At 34.3% G+C, this 18,752-nt stretch overlaps 1 protein-coding gene across 1 annotated transcript in view; it reads right to left on the minus strand.

Moving 5' to 3' along the window:
* Window positions 1–18,752, minus strand: part of MDGA2 (MAM domain containing glycosylphosphatidylinositol anchor 2) — an 844,384-nt gene that overhangs the window by 120,467 nt on the left and 705,165 nt on the right. The window contains exon 9 of the mRNA XM_059373141.1: window positions 10,957–11,226. Coding sequence (XP_059229124.1) covers window positions 10,957–11,226 — 270 coding nt within the window. The remainder of the gene's footprint in view (window positions 1–10,956; window positions 11,227–18,752) is intronic.

Genomic DNA, 18,752 nt, shown 5'->3' on the forward strand with positions numbered 1-18,752 from the left:
ATTCTGCCTGCCCAGGAATCTTATCAGGGCTTGGTGTTCAGCTTTGCCAGGGAGTATCTAGACGAGGCCCTTCTCAAGCATGACCCTTATTTCCTAAGGCTTAATCCTTCTGATATCTCACCAGGATGTCTGGACTTTTAAGGAGGTGTATATTATTTTGCTGAAATCCTAGCTTCCTCTGGCACTGCTTGAATTCTACTACCACTTTTCTGCTCTAAACCCAAATAGAAAATGCTAAGCCTCATATAGTTTCACCTTGCCTCTGTAACCCAATCCTCAGGTAAAGACTATAGTAAACAGTAAAAAGGCTGATCCTACTCATTTTTACCAGGTCACTTTCAAGAGTTTAGCAAAGCTAAATCACAATGCTCAATGATTTAAAAGATGTGTTATATATATACAACTTCTATATATATATAACAGATTAATATCAATCTTCTATAAAACAGATTAAAATGTCACCTCTGCAACAACATGGATGGACCTAGTGGGGATAGAACTAAATGAAATAAGTCAGAGAAAGACAAATGCCAAATGATTTCCCTCATATGTAGAATTTAAGAAATTAAACAAACAAAAAAGGATAAACAAAAAACCAGACTCTTAAATATGCAGAACAAACTGGCGGTTGCCAGAGAAGAGGTGGGCAGGGGGATAAGTGAAATATATTAAGAATGCAATAATTGTGATGAGCAATGAGAAATGAACAGAATTGTTAAATCATTAACTGTACACCTGCAACTAATATAACACTATATATTAATTATCCTTAATCTTATAAAAGTAGGAATTTTTAAAGACACGGGTTGTATAGTGTGTGTATTTTAAAGACATGGTTACTGTAAGGCTAAGTATATGATATTGCTTAAATTAGAAATAAAAGAAAATTAGTATAAAGAAAAGAACTGACAAATATTCTAAAACATATAAACAGAGTCAAAAAGTGGCCCAAAACTTTAAAGTCTAATTTAAATAATGTGTTTAATTTAACCTGGATGAAAATTCATATATGAACTTTAAACTTTAAATATTTTTCTTCTCCTAAGATTTCATTCAGTCTTTCCTTCCTTCCTTCCTTCCCTCCAAAGTGTTCATTAGTAGTATACACTGTTCTAGGAACTCATCCAGGTGCTGGGGGGAGGACTTCTATTTATACTTTTGCTTCTCTTCTCCCATCTCTTAAAATTTCACTTTATATTTGTATTCTCTATTGCTGTTTTTTTTTTTTTAAGTTTGCCATGTTCTCTGGGCTGATCTCATTCTTTTTTTTATTATTTTTTTATTTTTTATAAACATTTAATATATTTTTATCCCCAGGGGTACAGGTCTGTGAATCGCCAGGTTTACACACTTCACAGCACTCACCAAAGCACATACCCTCCGCAATGTCCATAACCCCACCCCTCTCTTCCAACCCCCCTCCCCAGCAACCCTCAGTTTTTTTGTGAGATTAAGAGTCACTTATGGTTTGTCTCCCTCCCAAACCCATCTTGTTTCATTTATTCTTCTCCTACCCACTTAAGCCCCCATGTTGCATCACCACTTCCTCACATCAGGGAGATAATGAGATATCACCTCACACCAGTCAGAATGGCTTAAATGAACAAGTCAGGAAATGATAGATGCTGGCGAGGATGGGGAGAAAGGGGAACCCTCCTACACTGTTGGTGGGAATGCAGGCTGGTGCAACCACTCTGGAAAACAGCATGGAGGTTCCTCAAAATGTTGAAAATAAAACTGCCCTATGACCCAGCAATTGCACCACTGGGTATTTGCCCTAAAGATATAAACATAGTGATCCGAAGGGGCATGTGCACCTGAATGTTTATAGCAGCAATGTCCACAATAGCCAAACTATGGAAATAACCTAGGTGTCCATCAACAGATGAATGGATAAAGAAGATGTGGTATATATACACAATGGAATACTATGCAACCATCAAAAGAAATGAAATCTTGCCATTTGCGACAACGTGGATGGAACTAGAGCGTATCATGCTTAGCGAAATAAGTCAAGTGGAGAAAGACAACTATCATATGATCTATTGCTGCTTTTTGGGAAGGTTTCTAAACCAGATATTCCAGCTAACCTACTTATTCTTTGACTGTGTCTATTCTGGATATTTAGGCTAGTCATTTACTTATTTATTTTAACAATTACATTTTTTATATCCATAATCACCAAGTAGTTTTTCTTCACTGCTAGTTTTCTTCCTTCTATTTCTTATATCATCCCTGCTTTTTCTGAAGATGTTGTTTTGTGGTATTTAGCATTTTTTCTTACACTTATTTGTGGCATTCAGCATTGTTTCTTATTACTCTCATCATTGCAAAATGAATTTTTTTTTCTTTCATATTAACTTTGTTTTTGATTTTGCATATTGTTTTCCACAGAAGTCCCCTAACTACCTTGTCTGATATCACCTATAAAGATGAAATAGCCTAGTTGCTTGTTTGTGCACCTCCTGGGAGAGTGGAGGTGTGCTTCAGGACAGAGAGATACTGCTTTCAGCATCAGTCCCATAATTCTCTATCTTTCCAACCTGATCCTCCTCAGGGAATTTATCTCCCCAGTATTTCCAGTTTCCAATACTTCAATTCCAGCCAGCCATCTTGGCTGACTTCATTCTACACTGTCTACCCCTGCCAGGCTCCAGTTCTCTTTCTCAATTTTCCCTCTAGTGTTTCAAGTGAGAGTCTGCTTTTTTGCCCTATGATAATGTCAGGTAATAATCCATCTAAAATAATATACGAAGGAAGAAAAAAATAACACCTTCCCCCCCTAAAATACAAAGTCTTCTATCAGATTAGCTCCAAAATGTCACTGGCTTCTACTCCAGCCTGATTGTCTCATCACTCAACTGTTCTTGTCCGGAGCTCAGGTGTGTATTGATTACTGACAATATTTCCGCAATCAGTCATCCTTCCTCCCCTACTTTTTTGGGCGGTATTGTCATTGTTATGTTACCAAGATAGAAAGCAGTAAGAGTTTGCTTACCTATGGCTAAATCCAAAAATCCATGTATGTTAAACTTGTTATGATCATACCATTTTGCTTTTAAAGCACTGTTACACTGATTAACTTAATTGGTACTCCTAAAATTATATTTTATGGGAAGCAGGTATTCCATTCTACAGATAAAGGAGCCATGGCCACAGAGAGTTCCATGGCCTACACACAAATTGAACTGTTAGACATTGTTAACATCTGTCAGGCAATGAAGAACTATCTTTATATAGTTACCAAGAAGGAAAGACAGTCACACTTACAATATATTATCCAGAAATCTTCATGCAGACCATGAGTCTTTATTTTCTTTGCTCCTGGCTATAATCTGATACAGTGATTTCTGACACAGTATGGTATTTATGATTACAGCAGGCTGTCTGCACGGACTACCTGCATGGACCCCATAACAAAATACCACAACATAGATGGCTTTCACAACCAGCCATTTATTTTCTCACAGTTCTGGTGGATGGTAGTCCAAGATTAAGGCACCAGCACAGCCAGTTTCTGGTGATTGCTCTCTTCCTAACTTATAGATGGCCCTCTTCTTGGTGTGTTTGCACATGGCATGAAACAGCAAGGGAGCAAGGTCTCTGGTATCTCTTCTTATGGAGGTACTGTAATACCATTATGAGGACTCTACCTTCATGACCTCATCTAAACCTACTGATTTCCCAAAATCCTCATCTCCAAATACTATCACACTGGGACAGTGTATATATATATATGGGGGAAGGGGAGATGCAACATATGAAGTTTTGAAGGAAACAATTCAATCTATAGCTCAAGTCACCCCTAGTTTGGGTCTTATATCCCACTTCTAATTGCATGTAGATGTTTACCTCTTTCTTTTCTGATTCCAAGATGTGATCAACTTACTCTCTCTAGGTCTGTCTCTCAGCTATGCTTTCCTTCTTTTACCCAGGGCCAAATTTTCTGACTTTGATGTTTAACTCTTTCAAATCTACTTTAATTTTAATAAATTCAGTTAATTTCCATTCTTATCAAATTCTTTACACCCTAAAGAAAACAAAACAAATTTAGCTTGGACTTTATCTCTCTGGTCTACTAGACCAGATAGTGTGTTATAGTGAATAATGATATGTGTCATTCAGAAATTAGTGCATCAGATGAGAAGAACAGCTTTCTTAGTTTGTCTACATTTTAAACTATCTATGATAAATGAAATGTAAATGCATGAAATCTATCTTAAATTGCTCTGTTACATTGCCATGTTTTATTTTGGGGTCCAACAATAGGCTTTGGATGACCATACTGCTTTGAATCTTTCATTGGAGGAATTACATGATTTTATAATGAAGAAAATGAGTAATGAGAAAATTTAAGAAAGCATTAAACTTCTACATCAAATACAGTAAAAATTTTAATTGAAGCTTTTCATTAAATATAATGTGAAATACAGATTACCTGTCAAGTGTTTACTAGAGGAAAAAAATAAAATGTGTCTAAAATATTGTGTAAATTAGATCCTAGACTAATTTTGGTACAGTTTTTGCTTACTGATGGTGTTGACTTCCTTAATTAGTATTCCCATTTTTATTTCTACTTTTTCAGATTCATCATAGACTCACCTACATTTTATCTAGCTTAATTATTAAAAAATTCCCTTAGCACCACTAATAAAAGAGTCACTGAGGTGTGTCAAGAAGAGCTTGAATTTACAATTAGAAGACATACATTTTATTTTGGGCTTCCTGAGCCTTTGTCAGCCAAATCTGTCAAAGGAGGGTGATACCACTGCTTTCACACAATTCGCAGGATTGTTTGAGATGAAAAAGATATAAGTGGAATCAATTTACACACTGTAGAATGCTACACATTAGGAGTTGTTAAAATATATGATGCAATTTCTGCTCTTTAAAAAAATAGCTAAATCTCATAATCTGGCGGAAACATTGGGATCTACTAGTTTATCTATTATGATAAATAAAACTTTAATAAATTTAATAAAATTCTGCCCTGAAAAATAATTGATTTTACAGGCAAGTTTTTTGCCTTTTAGAGTTATTACAGGAACTTTTTTTTAAAGATTTATTTATTTATTTAAGAGAGAAATATATACAGAGATACAAAGGGTAAGCACACATGGGCACACGGGGAGGAGAGGTGCAGGAAGGAGGAGAGAAATTTCAAGCAGACTACACCAAGGAGCCAGAGGTGGGGTTTGGTCTCATGACCCTGGGATCATGACCTGAGCCAAAACCAAGTCAGACACTTAACTGACTGAGCCTTGCAGGTACCCCAGCTTGTCATAGGAAATTGTGCTAGATATTTTTCCAATTTCATTTGCTCTTACTTCTGATAATTGTTAATGATTTATCCATAATCTTATGTTGCTCATTTTTAGATATTCATAAGAAATTAAGTATCTGGCTGAATAAAACAAACATATGCATTGCCAGAGAATAAAATATGTTTTCATTTGGATGGTATATAATTCAATCTGACATTAGGAAACAAGAATAGAATATTTTGATATTTTAATTTGGAGTCAAATCTGATTTGGTTGTTATTTCCTTCTCTTCATTCTCTAAAACTAAGCAAAGCAAGAGTCATCCGACAGTATTTTCTCCTGTCTCAGGCAACATTATAGCTCCCAGTCAACCTGAATTTCTTTGTGTTCACTGAGTGATAACATGTACTCCCTTTCACAAAACTGTCTCATCTTTGCTTTATTTGCTTTCTAGAATCAAATTTTAGTTCTGTATCTGATCTGCTGTTGCTGAACATGGATAAAATAGTAGTAGTAATACATAAATCTGAACATTGTAATATATCAAAAGGAAAACTATGCATAATCCTAGTAGAAATATTTCTAAACTAGAGGTAAAAATAACAATCACAGGCAAATTTTTGCTTGGTAAAACCCTATTTTCCATGTTTATTGAAAGATATTAAATTGAAGGATTTCTTTAAATATTGCCATAGATAAATCAGTTAGTTACCTTTATATGTAGGCTCTTAAAAAAAAAAAAATACTCCTTGTGGCAGAAAATGCTGGTATTTGTGGCAGAGAAACCCTAAACTAACTTCCAGTGATTCCTACCTCTGGTTTTCATTTCTTTGTGTATAAGTCTTTCGTAATGAAAGTGGGAAGAAACTGATGGGATGTCACTTTAGTAATTATGCTACAATATAAGAATTCCATCTTAGCTGAGCTGAGCTAGAGATTCTTCTTGCTGGCCTGATGATGTAGACATCCATGATGGGAAGCCCACATGATCGAGAACTATGAGTGATCTCTAGGACATGCAGGTATCTTCTAGGACATGAAAGTGGCCTCAGCCAACAATGAGTAAAACACTTGGGTCCTCTATCATGCAACCATAAGGAAATTAATTCTTTCAATAACCTTAATAAGTTTGGACATGATTCAACTTCCTGTCTGAAGGTGAGCCTCCAGATAAGAACATTCAGCCAACACTTTGATCACAGCCTTGTGAGACCCAACAGAGGATCTAGCTAAGCCATGTCCAGACTCCTGGCACAGAAATAGATTATAAATGTATGCTGTTTCAAGATGCTCAGTTTGTAGTAGTGGGTTAGTCAGCAGTAAGTAACACAATACTCTCAATTCCATTGCTCATCAGTAGAATATCTTATGAAGTCTCTGATTACACATATTATTCTTGTCTTTCAAATTATTCTAAGACCCCAATGGCCATGGTTCCTAAAAAGCTGCCTATCAGTAATGGTGTTAAATGTTACAGTGATGAAACCTAGATTTTCCTTGAAAATCTCCATTTAATTTCATTGCAATATTTTCAATTAAGGCAATTTAAAATATGTATGGGCAAGTGTGATATAATCTTAGAATAAAATCTGTACCCCACAGCCTTTATTGCAGATGTACCAGTAGGACTGAGTTGTCTCCAACATTTGCAAGCAGAAAAGGTATCTAAAAAATACTACTTTTTAAAGAAGCTTCCTTAAAAAGAGGTAATTCAATGAAATATAGAGGTAAAGCTGGGACTTCAGTAGCCATAAGGGCTCTAAGGTGTGCCATCTATTGATGATGACTGAGCAGTAAGATGGAAGAAACCTGAATCCCTGAAGACTGTGGAAGAGACATTATGTTAGTTTCCAAAATGAAACTTCAAGGTTTAACTGGAGCATAATAATTTTCTATCTTGCTCAAAATATGGTTACTTGGAGTTTTACTGAAACTTTCAGATACCTGAACAGTAATAACATACATAATTAATTTGTGAATTATAATATACTATTACAATATACACATCTCTAGTTGGCTGAGGGGCAAGGTCCAAAATGACCCTAGTAAAGTCATATACAAGGGTCACCATAATCTAGTAGAAGAATACACAAAGGGCTAGTATTTGAGAATAAAGTCGTATGTTAACAAAAGCCGAGTTTTGAAAATATGTAATGATTTGGTGGCAGGCATCATGATCTAATTTGGCTAGAGTTTGGAATAATTGTTAGGATTGAAGAAGAGATGACTCTATATATTCTATTTGGGATATTAATGAGTGGTTTGAAAACTCATGACAATGAATTTATATGGCATCTAGAGGCCAGGAAGATCAACATTTTCCATTAAGAGTAAGACACACTTTCCAGGAAAATAAAGTCCCACAGTATGAAGTATGGACAGTATGGATTGAAAGCAAAAGAGGAGGAATACTCAGATATCAGATAAAAGGTTACTATAATATCCCAGATAAGAGAATATAAGGCTTTACAAATACAGTAGGGGTAAAAATAAAATGATAGCTTCACAATACCAAACAGATATAAAACTGATAAGACTTAGAAACATATATGATAGTGAAAGATTTCTGGGAGAGAGTATTTAATGTTCTATTTTCAGTATCCTCCCTAGTGCCCAGCAATAGTTGTTACGCAGCAAATAATTGTTAAATATTTTCCTGATTGTAAAACTTTCATCAGTAAGGAGATAATACATACAAGTTGTTTTACGTTCAATTATATTTTGTAGTTATGCAATAAAAATTCTTATAGAGTATATATCCACTGTTACCTGTTAAAGAAGACAACATTCCTTTAGTAAGTTTCATTTAAAAGAATCTAAAATTGTCTCCACTGATCAAATTCTTAAATGGTTTATAAGTCTAAATTTTATATAACTGTGTATATATACTTCCTGGAACTTATAAATACTCTCCATAGAAAAATGCAATAAATGGTGTTCGGGTTCCTACCATTGTTCACAAAGCTTAGTTAAACCATAAAACAAACAAACAAAATTATGCTTATCTTTACCATAAGAATATTAGTAAGTAAAAGAAATGAAAATACACCATATTTTGTGATATTATAGTTACTATTTTCTAACACAGACAAGACAGTGCGCTACAAGCTAGGCTATTCACTTCCCAAAATATCTTTGCTTACCTCCTTTTTCTGTATACAAAAATATTCTCACACCCTAACTTCTTAGTAAACACAACCTCACTCACCTATCTCCATACTCCCACACACACACATGCTATAACTGGGAAAAAAGGTGTGAATTTTTTAGCTTTCCTGGGAGATAAATATAAATGTGAGGGCTGCCACTGACTTTTAGTTCAATTCTGTACATTTTGATGCATAATGAGATCAAGTTCACTTTTGGGTAAATGTATAACATTCATGACTAGTGGAAAGTGATCTTGAATTTGGTAAAATATTTATAATAATAAAAAATAAAATTTTCTTAATTTGGCTGTCAGGAAGTAAACAGAATTGTCTTCAAAGATCTGTTTTGTGGATAAAGAATATATGTCATCTTGAATATATCCTATTACTTAGTTCCCTTCAGTATAGCTTTAAAGGGTTTTTAACTGCAGGAAATTCATAGGATTACTAACTGTGATGTGTTTTTAATAGAAGAAATGTGTTTTTGAAGTTTCTTCCAGACCTCTGATTCTATGGAATCATTGATTTCTTCAAACAATGAACCCTTGAACAACAGAGATTTGAACTTCATGGGTCTACTTACAAATGGAGGTTTCTGTTTTTTGTTTTTGTTTTGTTTTTTTAATTTTTTGTTTTTATTTTACAGCATAGTACTATAAATGTATTTTCTCTTATGATTTTCTCAATAACATTTTCTTTTCTCTAGCTTACCTTATTATAAAAATATGGTCTATAAAACATCTCTAGCTTACTTTATTGTAGAAATAAGGTATATAATATATATGACATGCAAAATATGTGTTAAGACTATGTCATCAGTAAGCCTCTGGTCAACAGTAGGCTATTAGTAAAGTTTTGAGGGAGTTAAAAGCTATATGAAAACTTTTGACTATCTGGGGGGTTGATGCTCCAAACTCCTGTATTGTTCAAGGGTCAAATGTATATTTTCCCGGATTATACAATACTTGGAACACAATTATTTTCTTTTTTCTTCAAAACTATATTAGATTATATGTGGAAATATTGAAACGATGAGGCTGACATGAAGACAGAAAAATACACACTAGAAACAAATCAATTCACGGGGCTATATCTTCTCCCTTTGTGGGGCAACCCCTAACAGGTTTATTCCTTTCTGGAGCTATCAAAATCTACTTACTACACCCCATGGATTTTGAATGGAAATTAGCTTGTCTTCTAGTTCAGAAAATAGGATTTGGGTCACATAACAGAGAACAAATAAAAATCTTACAGAGGCAGCATGACCTAAACTAAAGTTAGAAAACAATGTCAGGAATAACAAATAAATTAGAACGAATATAAGTGCCAAAAGTTTGAAGGAAGGGATGTAGTTAATTTTATGGAGTATTTTTGTTTTGGGTGTTAATTAAAAAGAAAAAAGAAAGAAAGAAAAGAAAAGGTCAACTGTTTCTACCAATACGTAGAAAACAACAAGTAGTATGGTCTTAGGGACTTCCGGTTTTGTTTGACTAGTTCACTTTAAGAATCAAAGTAGAAATCTTTAAGTCCGACTGAATGCTAAAAAAAGGGATTGCAAAATCAAGAGATGGTAAGATCCAGCGGAGGGGACATCTTCATATTGGTTCATCCATTACATTTTACCTACCTACTATCACATTTCAAGAAGCCAAAATATCTCAAGGCGATTCATGTTTAGAAAATTTTCTTACAAGTAAGAACTTATGAATAAAAATACATATTACTAATGAACAAGTTTTAATTAAATCTGAAACACTTTAATCATAATATTTACAACTGCTTTTCAGATAATATACAATGTCCAGTTTCTTCTTTTACTAGCATGAACATTCCAACTATTAAAATTAACTTTACCAGAACAAAATAATCCTGAAAAGGAATATATCTTTTTAATGTATGTCTAAACCTGAGCTCAAAAATCACACAAATTTACTTTAGTATATAGATTATAAAATAATTTATATAATTACCTAAGATTTAATACAGACTTAATATTTCTTTTAATATACTCATATAATGATATCAAAACATATTGATTGATATTTCTTTCTAATTTATTATATGCCAGATAAACTTTATTGCTTTTCCTTTGAATATTTGTTAAGCAAAGGTAAGCCAAGGACAAAATGAGTTCCACCACACATACAGAGGTAGTAAATAATAGGAAGAAGAAAAATACCCTTTCTACTGTTAAGAATACCAAAGCAGGTATTGGTTAACAAGCACTTTTAGACTTGCAGAAGAAATATGTATTAATATTTGCAATTTGATCTAAAAAAGCTGGTTAAGATTTGTCACTTTATTAAACACTCAAATAACCAACCTCTTCACCAAATCTTGAATTCACATAAACTTCTAATTTCATAGGCACATAAACTGCAACTGTTAAAACAAATTTGCCTCTGAAAGAAATGAATAGCTCTAACTATAGTAGACACGTTACTCACAGTATGTTCCATGGATTTGCAAAACACTTTCTTATATTACTTAGCCTAAGATCCCTTCATCAAAAATATATACAAGGTGCAATATTAGGATCTTACCTGTAACAAGGAAGCTGCATCTCCCAGCTCCAGCTTCATTTATGATGCTACAATTATAAACCCCATAGTTCTCATTGGAAAGACTCTTCACTGGGTATTCTGTGTACTCTTGAGAGTCAAACTGACCCGTCCGTAATAATTTATTGCCTAAGCGCCACTCATAGGTCAGTACCCGTATTGGATACGCTCTCAGAACCCGGCAGCTCATAGTAATACTTCGATCTTGTCCTTGCCGGATCTCCAGGAATGCTGGCTCCACAGCAGGAGGATCTGTAGAAGACATGTTAAAACAGATGAAACACGCGGTTTGCCATAAGCCAGGAGCTATTATTATTGTGAGGAGCTATTTTTAAGAGCACATCTAGCAACAGGGAAGGAGTTAGAGGTGGGTGGAGAACAAACCAGGAACTTCAGCTTGGAATGGGAAATGGGAAACATCATTTACGGACTGTGGGCAGTGAATGAAATTCATTGCTTTGAAAAAGCATTTGCAGGTGAAAGTAGCAGAGTTCATTTTCCTTTCTAGCTACTTCCCAGAACAAAATATTATGACTATGTTTGGTTTATATAGTCAGCAACCAGTTGATGTTCTTGCTGTAAAACACAGAATCTTCAAACTAGCATAAGACTTTGAAACAGATAAAGCCACGGGTTCAAGTTGGTGAATTCTAATTATTCTTAGTTTGGCTTCTAAGTATCTGTTACTTAACAGAATAAGTAGCACAAATATATAATTTTTAAAAAAAATATTTTATTTATTTATTTGATAGAGAGAGATCACAAGTAGGCAGAGAGGCAGGCAGAGAGAGAGGGAAGAAGCAGGCTCCCTGCAGAGCAGAGAGCCCAATTCGGGGCTCGATCCCAGGACCCCGAGATCATGACCTGAGCTGAAGGTAGAGGCTTTAACCCACTGAGCCACCCAGGCACCCCACAAATATATAATTTATTTTCTAAATTATTTTGTCTGAACTGCTTTGACTTAAAGTCATAATATTCATGTGTCTTAAGCAAACTCTGCAAATTATACCACAGGTGGACATGGTTTCTAACTCACTGCAATGATTCACTTACATGTTTTAATTGTGATTGTTTTCCGTATGATTAAAAACTTGCTACATCAGGTACCTAAAATTTTTGTATTTGATAGAAAGATTTCTATAAAGTGTTACATACTTCTCTCATTATGTAGAATATGCGAAATATAATCCTTTTCTTAATGACTCCCAGTAGATAAATAACAATTACTTCCTTGACACTAATGTTGGGGTTCATTTAATCAAATAAGATAGGAAACTACTCAGGATTGCATTGCCCAGCATAACTGCATCCTTGACTACATGTGTATGACATCCTTTTGAGTTATGCAGTATAAAAACCATTCAAATATACTTGGCATCCCTTCTATCAAGGTGCTGAAAGGTTTTAGGACAGCCACACCAAATGTGCCCTCCAATATTCTTTACATGTTATCTCATCTACTTTCTATACTATTGCTGTCCTTTCTCATTGCTTATCTATTGACTGGCCCTTCTTGCTTCTTTCAATAAAAATGTTTAAACTATCTTACTAAATTTCATTTTACTCATAAATTCAAGTTTTGAGCTCTTCCTTTGTAAGTGTTAAGAATTTTTAAAAAATAAATGAGAAAAAAATTCCTGTCTGCATGTAATTTATGAGGCATGTAATATACCTAATACAATAGGCAGATATTTAAATTGCTGATTTACAAAACTGAAAGACAAAAAACAATTCCCGGGTAGAAAGTAAAGAAGTATGTAACACTATGAGGACTGACCACTCAAGGCATCTCAAGGAATGTGATACTTGAGCTTTACCTTCCAGCATATATAGGAAATGGTGAGGTGGGTAAGCAGTAAGAGAGAACATCCCAGGTAAGGAGATTAATATGCTCAGAGGTAAAAAGAAGATAGAGAGGAGGGGGCTTTCAGAGAAGTATAAATTAATTAGCATAGCTGATACACAAGAGGTGCATGAGAGCTCAGGAAGAAATAAAGATGGGAAGAAAGAGACTCTATTCAAGGATTCTTGAATATCACGTCATGGAGTGTGCGTTTTATTCTGTTGGTATTGACAATCATTAATTTTTTTCTATTGTATCTCATAATCCCCTTCATTTTATTTCATCCATCCCCTACCTCTTTTTCTGTTACCTCTGTTTCCTGCATCCATTAGAAGTCTTTTTCTGTTTTGTCAGATTCCACATGTAAATGAAATCATATGGTATTTGCCTTTGACTTATTTAACTTAGTATAATACCCTCTAAGTCCATCTATTTTTTTTTTAATGAAAGCTTTATTGATTAAACCAATCTTTTAGAAAGAATACTGTGGCAGATAGGAGGAGTACAGGCCTCAAAGGGAAGAGTCTGGTCACAGAGAAATTGAGAACAACATTGTTAAGAGACTGAACTAAGGCAATGTCAGTGAAACCACAAATGTTATTTTAGATAGGTAAATAATGGTGTCAGTGATGAAGATGGGGAGAGGAGGAGAGGTAGTTTAGGGTACAGTGGACGTGTTGAACTTGTGCACCTGCTAGTCACACAGTAGGGATACCTAGCTGGCAAGTGTTTCTTCATTTACAAATATACAGGGTGTTTTTTATTATCTCTTCTTTCTGATTTTTTAATTTAATCGTGGTTAGAGAAGAAAATAGACCATATGCTTTCAATCATCTGAAACTTTTTGAAACATGATTTATAGTCCAATATATAATTGATTTTTGTCATATGTATGCTTGCAAAGAAGGAATAGTCTTAGGGATGTGATGTGGTGTTGGGGGTCAAGTCTGACAAATGAGTTGTCCAAATCATCTATGCAGTTGTTGTGTTTTTACCCCATTTATGGTGGTTAAACACTTCCAAAAGTGTTTAAAAAAATTTAAAATTTAAAAAAATTTTAAAAAATTAAAAAAATTAAAAAAAATTCTTATAGTTATATCTCCTTCTTGATTTATATATTTTGAGCTTACACTAGTAAGTACATACAAATTTAAAATTTCTTTATTTTATTGGTAAATTGAAGTTATCATTTTGCACTTATTATTTAAAACTCAATTTTTTCTGAATTAATATAGTTACCCTGACATTCACTTAGTAGTTGCATTTTATGTCTTTTCAAGCCTTTTAAAGTTCTACTATCCTTATACTTTACAAGCATCTCTTTTAAACAGCATGTGGTTATAATCCATTTTTTTGAAGAAAGTCTGGAAATCTTTATTTTACTGAAAGCATTTAATACTTTATTTACATTTACTATGACTATTGATATATTTGAGTAGAAATGTACCTTCCTGTTCTGTACTTTTTATTTTGTTTTGTGATCTTTTTTCTTTGTCTACTTTCAGATTTATGGATTGAATGATTATTCCAACTCTTTTCCTGCTACTAATTTTAATTCTCTTTCCTTCTCTTAAAACCTATTGGGCATTACTATAATGTTATACCTGCACAATTTTTTAGAATTGTCCAGATATATGCCGACTCATTTCCCTTTAAATCCTTTTTTCATTACAGACCATACAAATCCACGATCAATTTTCAAATATTATCTAAAGTACATGATTTAGAATCATCTTTAGTGACCTTTCTGATCTTGATTTTCTGAAAATATATATTTTAACCTTATTCTTAAAAGATGATTTCCTTGTACATAGGATTAGAGGTTGGCAGTTATTTTCTTTCAGTATATTAGGACACCATTCTACCATCTTTAGATGGCCATTACTGCTGTAGAAAAGTAAGCTCAAATTTTCACACTTTGAAGTCACTGTGCTTTTTTTCTATAGCTACTTTCAAATGTTTTTACCTTTGATGTTCTACAGCTTCAATATAATATTTTTAAGTAGAGATTTCTTTGTACTTAACAGTTTGTGATTTGCTGGATTTTAAGACCTGTTGATTTAAGTATGATGTCCTTCATCTAAGAAATTTCTGGAAAATCTCACCATTAACTGTTAAATAATACCTGTGCTCTTTTCTTTCTGTCCTCACTTGAGCATCTTTTGCATTCTCTATTTTATGCCTCTTATACTCTCCCAACTTTTCCATTTTTGCTTTTCCTGTATTGCATTATGAACAAATTCTTCTGAACATGCTAAACCCATCCACTGTGTTTTTAATTACAAGAACAAGGCTTTCATTTATAAGTATTCTGTATAGTTCTTTTGTATACTTGTTATGCCATTACTTTCATACTTTCTCATTACCTGCAAACATAGTAAGGTTTGTCTCTTATTTCTTTAAACAAAGTGATTGTTTTATACTGTCGGATATTTCCAATTATGATTTTAAGGATGTTTTTCTGTTGGCCTTCTCTCAGAGTAATTTCTCTCTGTGTATTCTTGGTTAATTCTGATTATGTGCTATTCGTTGGTCTTTAAAAATACTTATGTTCTTTAAAAATATATTTTTAAAAATAAACTCTTTAATGTCTAAGATGATTTTTTTTTTTCCTCTAGAGAGATTTGTGTCTACAGGCAGCTACTGACATCAATGTCTAGGATCACATTAATCTAAGTTCCTGGCTTAAGGTTTTACTTTAATCAACAAGGTGATATGAATTTGAGTTAAAAATGCAGATAAAAGGGGGCACCTGGGTGGCTCAGTGGGTTAAAGCCTCTGCCTTCAGCTTAGGTCATGATCCCAGGGTCCTGGGATGGAGCCCCGCATCTGGCTCTCTGCGCCACAGGGAGCCTGCTTCCTCCTCTCTCTCTCTCTGCCTACCTGCGATCTCTCTGTCAAATAAATAAATAAAATCTTTTAAAAAATCCAGATAAGAGGCAGTTTGTGATTATAATGTAAAGTATGTATTCCCACATCATCCCTACTCTGCTCACTTCAAAGGCAAATTTCTTAGAAGTAGGAATGTGTAGACTGGGTTTTATTTGTACTTTACTCTTCTCCTATGGATACAGTCTCTTGAGTTCCCACGTCTATGGGTAGAATTTCCCCCCAGGAAATACTCTGGGTTTGGAATTTTGTACCCCTTGGCCAGAAATGCCAGCACAACTGAAGCTCAAATTCACCCTTGTCAGCAAATGCTCTCAGGGCAAAATCTGCCTCATTGTCCAGCTTTCTTATAAATTTGACATCGTATTTTTAAAATAAACATTTTAATGCTTTTAATAGTATTTTTAGTAACTTCCTAGCACCTTTGGTTGTTTGCATTGGAAAAGTGATGTAGAATATTTTGTCTAACATATGCCCAGAATCACACCCATCTTTGATAACCAAGTGGAAATACAGATATAAAGCTCAAGATGGAGGCCTGACTGCAGGATACAGTTTTGTTAAGACAGCTCAGAGCGAGTATAAACAAAGACACGTAAAATACCAAATTTGGATTTACTCCTGAATATAGTCACTTATGGGGTTAGAGGAAAATAGAAGCTACTACAGGAGAATCAATATAAATAAGCAGAGAGATATGTGGATCCAGAGAGTTTTATTACAAAACTAAAAGATTTGAATGCTTTAAAGAAATGAAGTAATAAAATGTGCCAAATGTTAACAATACACAACTTTAGATTGAAAAAAATATTTGTATAGACAAGTTTAATACCATAAATGATTATAGCAAAAGTATTTTCTGTTTAGTATATACAATGTGTGTTGTAGATTTTTTGGCATATGAAGGGATGGCTGAATAGTAGAGATCAGGAATGATACCTCTTTGTTCAATAATATTGTCTATGATCAGAAAAGAAACTTTTCTATTAACTCTATCTTCAAAATATATCAGGAGTTTATACATTTCTCTCAGTCTCCACCGCCACTATTAACTCTCACATGGACTACTTCGAATGTCCTGCAATAGCCTTCTACCAGGCCAATGTGCTTCTTTTTTTGACCTCCTAGTTCTCAGATACTGGCCACATATTCTCTCACAAGAGAAATAAACTCTTGTTATTCTCCTGTTTAGAATACTTTATTGACTCACCTCCGCTTGTTAATCAGGCCTACAAGCTCCAGCATGTTCTGGCTCTGACCATACTCTCAACCATTCTTATCTTAGTTATTCTGTTTCAGAAGCATAGGCTTTCTTCCTGTTTCTGTATGAGAAGCCCTTTCTGGATTCTAGACTTTCTTCCCCAAATGTTCTTTCCTTCACTTTTTCCATGGCTGCATTATTCTCATTGTTTGTATTTTACCTCTTCAGAAAGCCTACCCTGGACTAACAATTAGTAATGCATCTCTCCTACTATTAATAATAATTAATTATTGCTTAGCAACATTATTTGTTCACATCTAGTTCATGTAAGTTCCATTATAAAGGGACTTAAAACTCCCTTCATTGCACATCCTCTGTATTCTCTGTATGTGAGCATTATAGCTAGTACCAGATTATTACTGAATGCATAAAAAAAGAAAAGGACAAATGAATGATGTAAAAGAGTAAAGATGTCTAAAATATCTTCAATATTCTTCCCATCAAGACCTGGATTCTATGTCTACTCTATGGATTCTGTGTTTACTTTGACCAATAAAATAGATCAAAACTAATGCTCTATCATTTTCTAGGCTCAGGCCACAGCAGACTGGGAGTTTCACTTTCTATGTCTTAAAATACTTATTCTGGGAGCCCAGACCCATGAAATAAGTCCAACTACCTTACTAAAGAAACCTTCTCAAGAGGCCCTGAGATTCTACTGAGAAGGGAAGGGCAGAGTTAAGGTCATCCTTCCAGTCATCCCCACCAAGGTTCCAGACATGTGAGGCCATCTTCAACCTTCCAGACCAGACCAGCTGCCTGCAAAACACCACCAAGCAACCCAGACAATAGCACATGAAACAGAGAAAGAGCCCAGGCAGGCTCTCTTCAAATTCTTGACTAGTAGGGAGTAGATAATTAGATATAATGAAGTGTGATTATTTTGATGTCCTAGGTATCAAGAATAGTTTGCTACACAATAACAGGTAACTGACACAATACTCTGAGCCTACAAAACTCTGCAGTTTAATATTGAATACATACTTGGTGAGTGAGGCAAAATGAGAAATGGACAGGCAATGGGGAGAACACAGTTTAAGCAACAGATCCTGGGATCCAAGTTGATTTCAGAAGGAAATACACTTAGAAGGAAACTAATAGGGGAAGACAATCAATGGGTTGAATTACTAGGACAATTTAAAAATCTGAAAAGCAAGTACACTGAGAACAACAGAGTCAGGAGACCAGAAAGGTGCAGTTGATAAACAGAATTGGTTGGAATTTAATATTTCAGACGTACGGAAATTTGGAATGATTATAAGATCAGAGATATAGTTACTGGAATGGAAAGCTGAAGTGAAATGGAAATTAATGGTACTAGAGTCAAATGCAAATATGTTAAGTGAATACACATTTACTCTCAATATATTTGTATTTGTCTAACAGTGTTTGCAACTGTTTATCTTTCTTCTTATAAGTTTGTTTTTAAATGGCAAAGGTCAAAATATAATTAATTGCACTTACCAGGGAAATATCCTAAAATCCATATATACTTTTTGTATGAGTGATTTTCTGTGGGAATTCTTTAAATGTATCTGACCTATTAGATTATTTCAAATAAGGGATTTTTTTATACCCTCAGTATATGTGAATGTGTCATTCATCCAAACCTAGAAGATTCAGTCCACTCATTTATTAACAGCCTAAGAAAACATTTGATAGGTGAACTTGGTCTCGGCTACCCAGCAATTGCACTATTGGGTATTTACCCTAAAGATACAAACGTAGTGATCCAAAGGGGCACATGCACCCGAATGTTTATAGCAGCAATGTCCACAATAGCCA

The sequence above is a fragment of the Mustela nigripes genome, chromosome 13, assembly GCF_022355385.1.
Source record: "Mustela nigripes isolate SB6536 chromosome 13, MUSNIG.SB6536, whole genome shotgun sequence".
NCBI classification, from domain to species: Eukaryota; Metazoa; Chordata; class Mammalia; order Carnivora; family Mustelidae; genus Mustela; species Mustela nigripes.